Genomic DNA, 14,553 nt, shown 5'->3' on the forward strand with positions numbered 1-14,553 from the left:
ACTTAAAAACGCCTGCAGATGAAGACAAAACAACTCAAAGACAGCCAACCCCTATGGTGATGACAGTTGTTTTGGTCACATAACCAGGAAAATGTCGTAAAGAGGGGATGAAAAAAATCAGTACTCCACATCGCAACATGAAAATAACATAAATCAGGGACATTGTAGCACGGGGATCCACTATACAGGGAATCAAAGCTACAGTGGTGGCCTAGGCTGCATTTACATTCTGTTATGTGTCCACTAGATGAAGCTGCGCTTAGGGGAATGTCAACTCAATGATCAGCTAAGTCACTCAGACTTTAGTAATAGAATATCAGCATTCTCACAGCTCTGTCATTCCAAGAATGAATAAACAACTGTTTTATTTTTTTCAAGAAGTAATGTCAGTGAGGTGGTGTTATCACAACACAAATTTAAGGCTTTTAGGTGTGCGTGGAATCAAAACTACAGTTATGGCTGGGGCTGCATTTCCATTCTGTTGTGTATCCACTAGATCAGTGGTGTCAAACACATTTTTAGTATGGGCCGCATTATAGTGATAGTTTCTGTCAGATGGCCGGAATGACTGTGAATTCAAATACATTTTAAGTGTGTTGATCACACATTTACCAAGATTTGATATCAGAAGCCGGCAAAAACTGTTCAAAAGAGATTTGGAGAATAAGAAAATGTTTGTTTTTCTTCCCCCAAGTTTTTAAAAGTTAAAGACAACTTGCAATTTTGGTATTTTAGTTAGAAACCTGAAGTCAAATCAGCATTTCAAGGGCCACAAAAAGTGAGGTGGCGGGCCGGATCTGGCCCCCGGGCCTTGACTTTGACACCAATGCACTAGATAGAGCTGCGCTCAAGGGAATGTCAACTCAATGATCAGAGAAGTAAGCAGTTTATGCAGTCAGCACATGATATGATCGATATATAAGGCGCACTGGATTATAAGGCGCACCGTCAGCTTTTAAAAAAACGTAAGGCTTTTAGGTGTGCCTTTTAGTGCGGGAAATATGGTGCGAATTTATAAATGCTGTTATAATAGGAAAACTCTGCCTTTTCAAATCAGTATCCCTTTCAGTGTGTTTTCATGGACTAGTGGGCTACCTGATGTTTCTGAGGTTGTCTGTTTGAATCTTCACTCTGGGCTTCCAGTGTGGAATTTGCCTCATCTCTTGTTTGCTTGGAATTTCTCTTGATACTTGCTTAATTAACTGAAGACTCTATCTACAATCTACAATCGAATGCCAATAGATGTGAACTGGTCTCCAGCTACCCACTAACCCTAATAAGGATATGGAGCAATGAAAATGGATAGCTGCAATGCATGTTGTTTCGTGTTTTTATCATGTTTGTGGCCATTGGTGTGTACAGGTAAAAATTCTTACTCTAGGACACAGGTGTCAAACTCAAATCCTAAGGGCCAGACCCGGCCCACCACATCTTTTTATGTGGCCAGCGAAATGCTTATTTGACTTTTGGCTAAAATACCAAACTTGCGAGCTTTTTGTTTGGAAAAAAAACAACTATTTTTTTCCTAATCTTTCCTTTGTACAGTTGTTACTGACCTCTGCTTTCAAAATTAGCTAAGTATGTGACAAACTTGAAAACTGATTTGATTTCACTGTTATTCTGGCCCTCTGACAGAAACTATAACAATGTGGCCCACGATAAAAATGAGTTTGACACCTCTGCTTTAGGATATCAGGTTTTTTTGGTACCAATCCCACCATTCCCACCCTTTTGTTAGTTTGTTGTAGTTTCTCGCAGGTAATTGATTGCAAGTACCTAAATCACGGGATGCTATTCAATGTGACAAATCAGTTATCTTTTTGATTCACTGGAAAATATGAAATAAAAGAAGCATTGCATTCATTCCTTTCCACTGGGCTCAAATTACATTTTCTTGACTCATGAAGACATCTCTCCAATACAAACTAGGCCAGTAATGCAGAGGGGAGGTGAGCAGGGACAGCCTGAAGTAGTCGGAAAAGTCATCCTGGTGAACTGTTCCTCAGGGCCAGCTGTCAGTGTGCAAATATCTTGTGTCCACTTGAATGACTCTGAAAAGGACACAGTGGTGTCAGGCTGATGAAAGCTTTGTCAAATATCACGGCTGCGCAGTGGACTCAGAAAATCCGCCAAAATCTACCCCGAAAGACCCCTCCTGTCTGTCTCCGTTTCTGCTGCTGTCAACTAGGTGAAACCTTCCCTGCTGCTGCTTCTTCCACTTGTAGTGAATGTCAAGAGAACTATACTTTCCCTCTTTGTCTTTGAGGATCTCTGCTGCTATGAAAATCTACTGTTTGAAAAATTGGCAACATTGCTGGAGAGGTGCAGAAAATACCAGTGTTTCTGCTCTTGGCAGAGACATTCTGTCTGGTTTAAAGTGGTTTGAAGCAGTTTTGGCTTCACACTTGCACAGAGACGCCTGTGAATGTAGGCTGTCATTCATTCAATCCATGGCCTGACTGCAGGGGGTCCATGAAATAATTTCGGTTTTATTATTAAAAATTTAAAAAAAAATTATATATATATATATATATATATATATATATATATATATATATATATATATATATATATATATATATATATATATATATATATATATATACACACACACACACACACACACACACACACAGTGGACCCCTGGGTTTTTACGTTTTTTTCGCGCTATGAAGTGTGATACGTTATATATAAGTTTATTTTTGTCCCCTTGTTACAGCATTTTTTCCGCTTTACGGCATCAACAATTACAAGATTCAAACTTGGCAGTGAGTGTGTGTGCGTGAGACTCTGAGAATCACAACACGCTCATTCGTCACAACATGCGTCACCGCATATGTCATTTAGATGTTGCTCTGCTATTGGTTGGCATCACAGTGTCACTAAGATGCTGGTGTGCTATTGGTCAGCATCACAGCATTCCTAAGCTGCTGGTCCGCTATTGTTTGGCATCAAAATGTCACTAAGATGTTGGTCTGCTATTGGTCGGCATCACAGTGCCACTAAGATGCCAATATGCTAAAGACTTGATCTCAGGTGAGTGCTTTTAATATCACATTCATTGTGGATTTTAGTGCTTTATTCTTATTATAATTCGTTAGCCATGGGTCTCAAGATTGCTAGGAAGTTAAAGGGTGAAGATGATTACTATGGAAACCAAACCGGAGATAATCAAGAAATACAAAGCATCGTTAACCTCGCTAGGGAATATGGCCGTACTCGTCACGTCACTCGAAAAGGTCAATTCAATTTATGTTTTCCTTTATATATTTTTTTTTATTTATGATGTTATTTAATTTAACTTTAATCATTTTAAAATTTGTCAAAATTTGTTTTGTGACTATAATTGCTTGCAAACGAGGTAATTAATCCAGCAAAGCTAAAGCGGCATTTTATTTTATAATGCTGTATTTGACTTAACAATTGGAAATGGACCCGCTTTGTTATAAGGAGGCGTGCAAATTGCAAATTTCATTTTTTAAACTTCAGTATAGCTGAAAAGTAACACTCCTTTTCAAAATGAATATGATGCCGGATAAAAGGGGCACCTATTATTTAGTATTTATTTTAATAACGCTAATAAATTAAACATTTTCAGGGTTTTTTTCCGAAAAAAAAAGCAATGGGGGTCCTTGGAAATTTTGCTTTCGAAAATTGGTCCCTGACTCCAACAAGTTTAAAACCCCTGATTTAACTGATAAGCGCGATAAATGTGGAACGACAAACACGAAAAGGTTTGTTCATAAATTTATGAATCAAACGTATGTTTGTGATCGCTACTAAAATTCGAATAGAACATGTGACAAGTTGTAAATACATATGTCATTTAAAGCACAACCACAAAATATGTGTCAAGTTGCAAATACGTATGGAATATGTACTGTAACTGCTAATACCACGTGAGCGCGCACATATCTGCTCTATAGAACACTGCCGTCACCACGTGGAGAAATGTGGAACGACAAACATTAAACGTTTTGTTCACACATTTTTAATGAATCAAACGTATTTTTGTGATCGTCAATACACTTTAAATAGAATATGTGACAAGTTGCAAATACATGTTATTTGAAGCACAACCACAGAAACGAGGTTGCTCTGTTGACCGGCCGGAACTCTAGAACTGCAATCAGACGGAGGGGCAATTTTGCTGCGTGCACTCAAATGTCCTTCCGGAAATAATAAATAAGGAGGACGAAGCTTTCGCTAAGTTGTGGTCATGTTGCGAAATGTTTTGGGCAGATTTGTTTTGAGTGACTCTGTTTTTGTTCGACGCAACTTGAAATATATACTTTCAGTTCAGGCAGCTTCATCAGCTGTGAGAAACTTCACGGATGTAAAGGACGAAACGCAGCAGGCTTTTGACACCACTCTCCTGGAATTCTTGGTATGTCCACTTTCCAAGAAGCCGCTCAGGTAATTTGCATTTGCTACTTTCAATGATAGGTTTATGGTTTCTATTAATTGTAAAATCGGGATAGGCAAATAATGAGTCCTGAATTGTGACTCACTAAAGGACAGCCATATCCATAATGGTGCTTCAGGCGAGATTTAATATGGAGCTCCCTTCATCGACCAGTGACATAAACTTACAATTTAAGTCGGACGTTTGCTTTAAATTCTTATGAACGTTAAACAATTTAAAATGTAAACCGGTACATTCTCATTATTGTCAATCTTATGCGAGTGACTTGCTATTGGGACCTCGAATTTAATTTGACAACCGCAATGTATATTGTAATACATTCGTTTATGCCCCACCTTTTTTTAAACAACTCCAATAGACATGTTTCCGTGTGTGTGTGTGTGTGTGTGTGTGTGTGTGTGTTTTCAAATTAATATATACTGAGTATTGGTTTAAATTTAAATTTTAAACTTTTTCATGGATCCAGTTGTCAAGCTATCGTACTGTCAATAATCGCAGCTTCGCCACTTGAAAGCATTTATTAATCCACTGAGGTTTTAACTGGATTTTATTTAACAGGCAACATTTTTATCATGGCTCTTTTTTTATCCATAGTTTGACGCTTTATCATGAAATTATTCCTTTACATAAGTGAAGGAACATAAGGGCAGTAAGTATATTTGCTTGTGTACGGTATATAGAATATTTAAATAGAAAATAGACTTATTGTAAACATGTGTAAATGGTAATAAATATTTAAAACAGATTAAATTATATGAGAGCCTTATCTCCTGCAGTTAATTTACATGATCTTGTTGATTGTGAATATTTTTAACAATGATTTGATTATTTTGAACGTTACTCAGTAATGTAATCCTTCATTTTCACATACGGTTAAAGTGCAACTCCCACCATCATAAATTTAAAACTAACCAGCAGTTAAGACAAGCCCTTTGAGTTAATTCAGTGCGGGTGACGTACAGTGAATCAGCAGTTTTTGCAGTAATAAAAATAGAATGTGAATTTTCAGTGGATATTTCACACCTACCAGGGCAAGCTGGCCTGGACCGTATAGCATTTTCACCAGGAGTCACATGACTGTTTTCTGCTTTGCAGGTTTGAAGCCACGACCAACGAACTGATCAACGACGAGCTCGGCATCGCATACCCCATCATCGATGGAATCCCCAACATGATCCCCCAGGAAGCCAGACTTGTACACAAAGATTCAAACCCACCTGCACAAGAATAGATTTTTTTTCCCCCAACTTGCATCCTCAGCTCAGCTTTTCTCACTCCCGTTAATTTGCGGGCTTCATCACTGGCGTGAGAGGTGCTGTTGATTAAATAACATGTTTTCCTTATCTATGATGGTGGGACTGGTCCCCATTGTGTCTCTATTGGGTTTATTCTACTCTGCTGCAGTAGATGAAAACTTTCCTCAGGGCTGCACAAGCAGCAACAACTTGTGTTTCTACAGTCTGCTGCTCCCTGTCACCATCCCTGTCTATGTCTTCTTCCACCTGTGGAGCTGGATGGGAATCAAGCTCTTTAGGCACAATTAATTTTTTTTTCAAGGTCATGTTAATAAAGCATAATATGCATCTTGCTGTCTCCTATTTTCATTTTATTATTTGTATTTTATCACTCCATTTATTTTAATGTTTGCTTTTTTATGATTTTTCTCAAAGCCTTACTTGGCCTTATTATCACCCAACTTGGGCTGACTTTGAAAGGGTCATATACTGTATATTTAACTTTCAACCCCTCAAATTGTTCAGTGGCTTCAGCCATACCCATTCATATATCATATTGGGGGGGTATGATGACTAGAGTATTATAACTTTTGCATTGTGGGAGTCCAGGTTAAGTCAATCATCAAAGTCATTGAAAGGCTTGCAAATGTCATAAGTTGGCTGCTAGTTCCCCAGTGGTTTTGGGGTGGCAACACAAGTTTTTTTATTGCGCCCCGTTAACGAGTTGCCGTTGAAAGGATTAATGTAAAGATCGGGGGAACTGGAAACATTGGGTTTCCAGTTTGTTCGAAATGGATAGTATTTCCAATTTTGAATGGCAGTAAATGAGCCTGACAGACTAAATTTGACATCTGACTAAATTTGTACCATAGGCTGTACAGTACCACTCAACCTCCAATTTGCAAACATTTAGAAGGGATGGCAGTGTGGCAATAGTAAAGTTGTCATGTTTTGACAAATCAATATTTTAGCCTCAGATTTTTTTTTTTTTTTTTTTCCTTTAATATCACACATCAAAAAGCCTGAGTTTGGGTCAAAATTTCTTCAAGGGATGAGTGCAATAACCTGTACCAGTAACACCAAATTTGAACTTCCAACAATTTATTATCTGCAGAATGGTCTTTTTCTTTTAACTTTCATCTAAATAGTCTTGCAAACTTGCTTGTTTTTCTGGTGCATCTGTATGCATTCCGGAAGTACAATTTAATTGCAGTTCAACCCAAACACTACAACCAAATTTCTAAAAGAAGATCAGTCAATAGTGGTTGACAATGACAGATACTGTGAATTTCCAGAAAGTTTCAGCGTCCCTTCTTGCTTTTCATGTCTTTTTCACTTGCTCTGCTCTGAGAAAGTTTCATCAGTGGTGACTCAGGTCTGGGTGAAAGTCCATCCCCTTTGGTCTTGAAGAAGAAGGACTCATTCAGCCTCATTTGCACTGGCTTTACCTGAAAACAAACAAGACTTACATGTGCGTTCAATATGTCACTTTCTTTTCACTCTTGCAAAAGATAAATGCATCAGCATAATGTCAAGGGATAATGCCACCTATTAGTCATAAAAAAAACTGCAGAAATATTCTACTCGACTGTGAAGTTTGCGGCTTCAAATTTGCACTTGGACCAACAAAGGAACCTGTCCTTCCACCTTGGCTACTGCCTCTGATAATAAAAAAAAAAAAAAAAAAAGCAACCGTAAATGGCATAGATGTAGGTTGTTCTCACCTGGTTAGGGACAACCTTTTTGCTTTGGCATGCAGGTTCATTGCAGTCGCTGGAAGTCGTCGTGTCGCTAGACTTAGCCTCCGACTCCGGCAGAGGACTCGGGGTGGTCTCCCATTTCTCTTTATGACTACCGCCAGTTTCTTTCTTCCCCTCTCGGACTTTCACGGCTGAACAGCAGAATGGAGGCAAGTTGATATCGCTGGCCGAGGCTTTGCTTTCGCTCCACATCTCAACTTCTTTGGCATCACTTGACACCTTCCAGTGGAGGTCTTTCCTGACCCTGTGCGGCAAACTCAGATCCAAAGGCTTCATGACGTCCGAACACGCAGCCAGTCGTCTCTTTGTGGAGAAGGCAAAGTAGGAGGACGGTTCAACAGTGAAGAAGTTTTCTGTCTGCGTGGAGGTGCATGTTGTGGGTTTGAGGGGTTTGTGTAGCGAGCATGGAAAAGCTTGCTGGATTTCCTCGTGGTAATACAGCTTTGACTTAGCTCCCTTTGGTGACCTATCTGCGACAGCCATCTTGTCCATGTAAAGATTCATCACATGAGGCTTTAAATGAACGGAACATGAGGGCTCTTTTTCCCCGATGGGGCTCGCTGCTTCTGTTTTGAAGGAATATTTCCTTTTTCGGTTGTGCAATCTGTCCTCTGCATTCCCTTTTTTAGCTGTCTTGTGATGCTTCTTTTTTCTGGGGCGCTGACAACAATTCTTGTCATGGTATTTTATGTGGTCCAAACTGCTGTCTAATATCTCTGATTTGGGGGAAATTGTAGTCGGGTCTTTGTAACTGTCTTCCCCGTTGCAGTCTGAGGAGGATGATCTGAAAGTCTTTTGAGTGATAAACAAGTCCTGGCTGTTGCTGTCATCCCATTGAATGTTGTTATCTTGTCGTTGAAATGTATTCTGCTTGATTTCACTGACCGAACAAGCCCACTCACAATCTGTTACTGGAGCTTTTTTCAAGTCTGTACACTGTTTTGGGAACTTGGGCTGTACAAAAGCTAATTTGGAACGTTTGACACAAGCACAGCTTTGTGACAAATCAAACCCCACTTTCTTTTTTCTTTGGCGTCTATTTTTGGAGCCCTCAATCATATCAACTGACTTCTCCTTTCTATTTTTGCTGCTGCATCTGAAATGTTTCGATTCTGCTTTGGCCGGAACATCGCTGCTGTCAAGTAAACTGTTTAAATCCAGTAGCTTCTTCTTCTTCTTCTTTTTCTTCTTCTTCTTGTCTTGCATTGAGTGCATTACATCTTTGGATGGGGACCTTTTGGTTTTCTTAGTTATTATGTCAATTGTGTTTAAGGGTGTGTTGGTTTTCCGTTTTGAGTCGTTTTTGCTCTTCTTTGATTTGGTTTTCCGTTTACTTCTTTCAGGTAAAATTAGGGATTCCCAAAAGAAGTCACTATCTTCTGACATGGGTCTGTAAAACAGCAAGGACAATTCTACTAATAGTTTGTTGGACCACTTAAGATCTGAAGAACGAATTACGTTTTATCATATGTGTTTTAAAGAAATAAAACAAGGAACAGTTAGTGGCTTTTGAACCACGGGTGTTCTTGATCCACAAGATGGATGAAGATAGATGATGAATGGATGGAGGACGAAGCTATAAAGGCAATGCCTTTACTTATCTTTGTTTACACCAGAGGTGGGCAATTCCGGTCCTCGAGGGACGGTGTCCTGCGTGTTTTCCAGCTTTTGCTCTCAAACACACCTGATTCAAGTGATTAGGATTATTTTCAAGCTCCAGCAGAGCTTGTTGATGAGCTAATGGTTTAAATCAGGTGCGTTGGGGCGAGAAAACTGGAAAACATGCAGGACACCTGCCCTCGAGGGCCGAAATTGCCCAACCCTGGTTTACATCCTATTTGCACCAGTAAAACAAGTATTTAAAGAAAAGCCACTATTCCCAGCAGTATACAGTACTTGTGTTTAATAGAAGCTTTACAGTATGATAATTGCATGTTCATGCAAAACCCAAGTGTTTGATAGAAACCGCGCGTTTAATTACAAGGAAACAACTGCAAACAAAGTATCTGAAACTAATTTCATTTGCACTCTTTAGTACGTCTAAGCGTTGTTTAACCGTAAAAAAAAAGAGGTAAACGCAGTCAAATACATATATATATATGAACAGCCTAAGTAAAACCAAAACGGCACAATTTTCCGTAATTGTACAGATTTAAGTGGAGGGTTTTTCTATACCCAAACGCGTTGATTTTAAAAACATTATTTGGCCGCCATACTGTCGTGTTAAACTGCGTTAAAATGACAAACTATACCTGAATATTTCGCCAAAAGTAGAGTTCAAGTCGCATCAAAAGGGAGTGCCGAAAAAGCTAGCTTGTGTTGCATTCAAGAGCATAACGTAGGTTGCCGATGCATTCCTGCTTAGTTCTTAAAAATAAAAATGTACTTCGTAGAAGTACATCGCTGCAAAGAAGCGAACGTGTTGCATATTTCCACCTCGGTTTGAACTACTTTTGATTGTAACGCTTGTGAATGTATTCTGAATTCCAGGGTTAATTCTACCGTTTGTGATTTAAAGTGACCTTTTTTAGGCCGCAATGACGTGTAATGCACAGGCATGTCACAGGCATCTATCTCGTCATCCCACCAAAACTAAATTGAAGAGAATTTATGCCAATAGGATTAAAAGGAGAAGAGCACTGGACATGCATTACTGCACACATCTAAAGTGTGGCAAATTAAGGCAAGCCACCCCCTTTAAAGTTCGGGGTGGGCCCACAAATGCCTCACGAAAACTCTTTTATTTTAAAATCTTTTTGGTGGAACAGTGGCAAACTCAATTACAAAGAAAGTATTAGTATTATTTACATGTAAAGGTTTTGTGTTTTCCCACAGAACTGTTCTGCCAATAGTTTTACAAGTGATAGAACATTGTGATTTTCAAGGACTTTTAATAACGAATATGCATATGTGACATAAACATGACATATTTCACTTGATTTACATATTCACTACCGCTGTTTCAATATTGTGAGGGATCATTAACATGATCAGGGTCTTCACATAAACTGGTAAGCCTTTGTATTTCTCAGTAACAAAGAAGTAGCTCTCGGTTTCAAAAAGGTTGGTGACCCCTTTTTTACAGTTATAGCTGCAGTCATAGAGCTTGTCATGTTTTATTGAAGACTACCACCTCTACCACCAGATCGGGAGGGTTTTGTCTCTGAGGAGCTGTCCTGAATGCCCTCCCGCCAGATCTTAAACCCCAGGGTTGTCGCTGACTTCCTCCATCTGCACCCTGATCAGACATCCGCTTTGTCGACATCTCACTGGGTGTTCTGGCCTTATGGTATACTTTCTGTCATTTAAATGTCAGGTGTTCAGAGAGGAGTGTGATTTAAAAAAAAAAAAACACTTGAGCTGAGGTGCAATCCTGGAACAGTGCAAAGAGGAATTTGCCAAATTCGCAAATTTCCTTTTTCAAAAACTAATCAATTAGAGGGTTAAGAACATATATTGTAAAATAATATAGAAACTCCTTGAAGTTATTCTCTATACAGTGCACATAATGAGATGAAACACATGTAACTACACATTCTTTACACTTTTTTTAAAACTTGCATGAGATGAGTGGCATCTGTCCACTTTTATGTGTCTTCCTTGTCACCCCTCCATGCAATTTGTCACCTGCTATATGTCAAAGTCATCACCTAAAATAGCAGTTCCACTATTTATGTAAAACTATGCTTCCTTTTGTAGCTGCAGCCCAAAGCTATTCCAAAGCTAGACTTTATTAACATTAGACAAATCGCTGAGCACCTTTAAGTCTAAAGACAAAAATGTTAGTATCTCAATGAACCAACATTTATGTTTTCATCTGGTTTCTTGTAATCATTCTGAAATAAAGAACGTAATTACATTATGAAGTTGTCTTACAAAATGTATTGCTTGATTTAAATTTCAAATCTTACTCTGTGTATTATACTTACATTAATTACTGCATTCCAAATTCAGTAACTAGTAGTTTTGTAAGCTGCCTTGCTGGCAAAGTAGCCTTTTATTTTTATGTTATATTTCCACGAGCCTGGCAGCTTCTGCATACCACTCATTGAGGCAGCATGAGGTAATAAAAGCGGCAACATTCTGAATCGAAAGGTCGGGTCAAGGGTCTAAATCAGGGGTGTCCAAACTTTTTCTTCTGAGGGTCACTTCCAGAAAAATAGAAAGATATAAGAGCCACTTTTTAATCTTTTTTTTTTTTTTTTTACTCAAACGTATTAAACATGATTAAAATCACGTAATCAAACAATTACACTTGGTCTATATAATGTAGTTACCTAACTGCTACTGCTTTTGGTTAGGTTTGTTGTTTTTCTCAGGTTGTGTGGTTTTGGTTCATGTTTAAGTTTCCCTCACGTCGGCCTTTCTTCTCCGTGTCTCATTAGTTAATCCGCTTCCCTGCCTCTCGTCTTCCTTCCAGGTGTTTCGTGTTATCTTAATTATTTTCCGGGTCTATCTGAAGTCCCTTTCCGTGCCCGGCCAGTTGTCGCCTCAATGTTTCTTCTTGCCGTTCTGCACGTTGCCTCGCTGATATTTTTTCCACATGTCTTGTACTTCCATGTCTCCCGGTCGCTGTCCCCCGTGAGTTTGTTTTTGTTTCTCTTTCTTTTGCTACTCCGTTTTTTGCCATTGTTGTTCCTGCCTTAGTTTTATTATTAAACCATTTACTTTTAAACCAATCCACCCCTCTCTCCTGCAACTCTGAGTCCACCTTCCCGCACCTCCGCACGCCGCCATGTCCGGTCGTGACACCATCATTTTTTGTGACTTTTTAAGCATTGGGCCATGTCAAAAATGTAATTTTAGGACATGCAAATGGCCAACGGGTCATAGTTTGGACACCGCCGGTCTAAATGTTCTTCTAGTGTCATTTAAACAGGCCAAAGTGGTAGTCTATAATAATGTCACCGGAAAGCAGGCCCCACTACAAAAATAAACCTGGCAAGGTTGCTATGTAAATAATTTAATTCACTGGCTAGTCACTTTACAATGACATATGGGTGAAAAAAACAGTACTGAGGAAACGTTGATCAAACAAGAAACCAGCAAGACCCTCTGAAAAGACAATATTTATATATTCTTTAATATAACTAACGCACCAGGTGACTCTTTGAAATCAGTATCAATATCCAATCGCTGGGCACACGAAGACGAACAATCATTCAAGCACCCTATCACACCTAAGGCATACATCATTTATGTTCCCCGGCGATCCAACGATCCTCTCTCGTTGGAATTTCTTTAATGACCAGTGGTCTTTTTTCTATTTACCTCTATGCCAGAATAATGATCTGTATGAGATATGAGATTATTTGTATTTTTCGGACTATAAGACACAAATTTTTCCTCATGTTTGGAGCCCTGCGGCTTATAGTCCAGTGCGGCTTATTTGTGTTTTTGTTTGTTTGTTTTGGTTTATTTTTGTTGTTGTTGTTGCTGTTGTTGTTTTTTGCCAGCCACCAGCAAGCAAATGCGTGTATCTGTTCGAGGTTTCAAATTATGGAACAACCATCAAAAACATCTGAAAACATGTGAATCAATGGCTGTGCTCAAAAAAAGTTAAAACAATATATTATTAAAAAATAATATATGTCTAAATTTAATCAGAGAATGTATACAATTTTGGGTAAATTTGTGATGTGTAAATTTTATATACAGTACATGTTATATGTGATTTTATTTATGTATTTATGATTGTATATGAATTATGTAGAATGTGTTATTATGTTCACTAAAATAAATTATCAAACAAAGGGAGACAAAAAAAGATGCTATGGAAGTATTGATTTCGATTTTGAACTGCTATTTAACTAACAGATATCCATCCATCCATTTTCTATAAATATGTTGGGACTAAACATGCAGGTATGTTCAGTCTGTTAAAGAGAGGATGTTAGTAGACAATTACAAAAAAAATTAAATAACTAAAATGAATTATAAACTTCATATACCATATTTTTTGCGTAAAGATCCGATGTTATTACCTGCGGCTTATTGTCCAGTCCAACAAAAATCAATTTTTTGCTCATATTTTGCTGCCATGGCTTATATACTAGTGCGCCTTATATTACGGGGAATACGGTAGTTTTCCTAAAAGTTCCTCATGTAATGGCAGACACAGTTTATTTTTCCAACCATCCATCCATTCATCCATCCATCCATCCATCCACCCATTATCTGTAGCCGCTTATCCGCACGTTATAACACAGTCTACACTAGGAATATTACATCACTTTATGCTGATGACATTTTGTTATACGAAACAGAGCCCCAAACATCTATACCCGCAATTTTGTCAGTCATTGACACATTTAGAACCTTTGCAGGTTATAGAATTAACTGGTGTAAGAGTGAATTATTTCCCATAAAATCGGATGAGCGGATGTGGCTAGCAACTTTCCCGTTAAAAGTGGCTTTGGATAAGATAACGTACTTACGCATCGTGGTGACAGGGAAATATGGCGCCCTTGCGAACGCAAACTTTCTTCCCCTCATAGAGAGACTGAGAAGCAATATTCAATTCTAGAGGACATTGCTACTATCGGACACCATAGGTATGGTCTTTCTCCCGCAATATTTCTAGATAGTCCAGAACAGGGGTGGCCAAGTTCGGTCCTCAAGAGCTACAATCCAGCCTGTTTCCATTGTGTCTCTTCAACTAACACACCTGATTCAAATGATTAGCTCATCAGCATGCTTTGCACAATCCTGATAACGACGCTGATTTGACTCAGGTGTGTTGGTTGAAGAGATACATTGAAAACAGTCTGGATTGTGGCTCTTGAGGACCGAACTTGGCCACCCCTGGTCCAGAACATACCAGTCTTTTTGCCTAAATCCTTTTTAAAAAATATAGTTACCATTGTCATGTCATTCATAGGGAATTACAAGTCGCACAGAATAAAATAAAAAAAAAAACATCTCTAAAAGCGCAAATCTGGTGGGGGGCCTGGCGTCACCGAACCTCACACATTACTATTGGGCTGCAAATTGACGTACTTCAACTCTTCTGCTGGATGAGACAGTACTGCCACCTTCAGGCCTACAGATGTAGAGAGAGCAATGTCACCCCTATTCTGTGGGGGCAGTGACACTATCACCTACCCGTTTGACAGCCACATACTATAACAAC

The 14,553-nt window shown here is 38.8% G+C and overlaps 3 protein-coding genes across 4 annotated transcripts; 2 read left to right on the forward strand and 1 right to left on the reverse strand.

The window, feature by feature from the left end:
• Window positions 1-3,088: 3,088 nt before the first annotated feature.
• pyurf (PIGY upstream open reading frame) lies at window positions 3,089-5,771 on the forward strand. Of its 2 annotated transcripts, XM_088417106.1 has the most exons (3): window positions 3,089-3,239; window positions 4,299-4,416; window positions 5,522-5,771. In XM_088417106.1, exons 1-3 carry the CDS (start codon window positions 3,104-3,106, stop codon window positions 5,655-5,657), a joined length of 390 nt encoding a protein of 129 aa, XP_088273232.1. In that variant the 5' UTR covers window positions 3,089-3,103; the 3' UTR covers window positions 5,658-5,771. The 2 variants fall into 2 exon arrangements, with proteins under 2 accessions (XP_088273232.1, XP_088273233.1); XM_088417107.1 differs by lacking the exon at window positions 3,089-3,239 and having other exon boundaries at window positions 4,146-4,416.
• On the forward strand, window positions 5,758-6,009 carry LOC148421868 (phosphatidylinositol N-acetylglucosaminyltransferase subunit Y-like). Its single transcript, XM_088417108.1, has one exon. It carries the CDS (start codon window positions 5,758-5,760, stop codon window positions 5,968-5,970), a length of 213 nt encoding a protein of 70 aa, XP_088273234.1. The 3' UTR covers window positions 5,971-6,009.
• Window positions 6,010-6,745: 736 nt separating this feature from the next.
• LOC148421869 (uncharacterized) lies at window positions 6,746-9,905 on the reverse strand. The gene is made up of 3 exons (XM_088417429.1): window positions 9,674-9,905; window positions 7,386-8,811; window positions 6,746-7,109 (listed from the first exon to the last, which is right to left on the reverse strand). Exons 2-3 carry the CDS (start codon window positions 8,805-8,807, stop codon window positions 6,963-6,965), a joined length of 1,569 nt encoding a protein of 522 aa, XP_088273555.1. The 5' UTR covers window positions 8,808-8,811; window positions 9,674-9,905; the 3' UTR covers window positions 6,746-6,962.
• Between the last annotated feature and the right edge of the window lie 4,648 nt (window positions 9,906-14,553).

Source organism: Hippichthys cyanospilos, chromosome 6 (genome assembly GCF_059441005.1).
Source record: "Hippichthys cyanospilos isolate Australia breed blue-spotted pipefish chromosome 6, RoL_Hcya_1.0, whole genome shotgun sequence".
Taxonomy (NCBI): domain Eukaryota; kingdom Metazoa; phylum Chordata; class Actinopteri; order Syngnathiformes; family Syngnathidae; genus Hippichthys; species Hippichthys cyanospilos.

Excerpts from the sequence above, each read along its gene's own strand:
- pyurf (XM_088417106.1), top strand. The coding sequence starts at position 3,104 with ATGGGTCTCAAGATTGCTAGGAAGTTAAAGGGTGAAGATGATTACTAT. Across the intron at positions 3,240-4,298 it reads TCGTCACGTCACTCGAAAAG|TTCAGGCAGCTTCATCAGCT; the intron begins GTCAATTCAATT and ends ATATACTTTCAG. Across the intron at positions 4,417-5,521 it reads CTTTCCAAGAAGCCGCTCAG|GTTTGAAGCCACGACCAACG; the intron begins GTAATTTGCATT and ends TCTGCTTTGCAG.
- LOC148421868 (XM_088417108.1), top strand. The coding sequence starts at position 5,758 with ATGTTTTCCTTATCTATGATGGTGGGACTGGTCCCCATTGTGTCTCTA.
- LOC148421869 (XM_088417429.1), bottom strand. The coding sequence starts at position 8,807 with ATGTCAGAAGATAGTGACTTCTTTTGGGAATCCCTAATTTTACCTGAA. Across the intron at positions 7,110-7,385 it reads AAAAGGTTGTCCCTAACCAG|GTAAAGCCAGTGCAAATGAG; the intron begins GTGAGAACAACC and ends GTTTGTTTTCAG.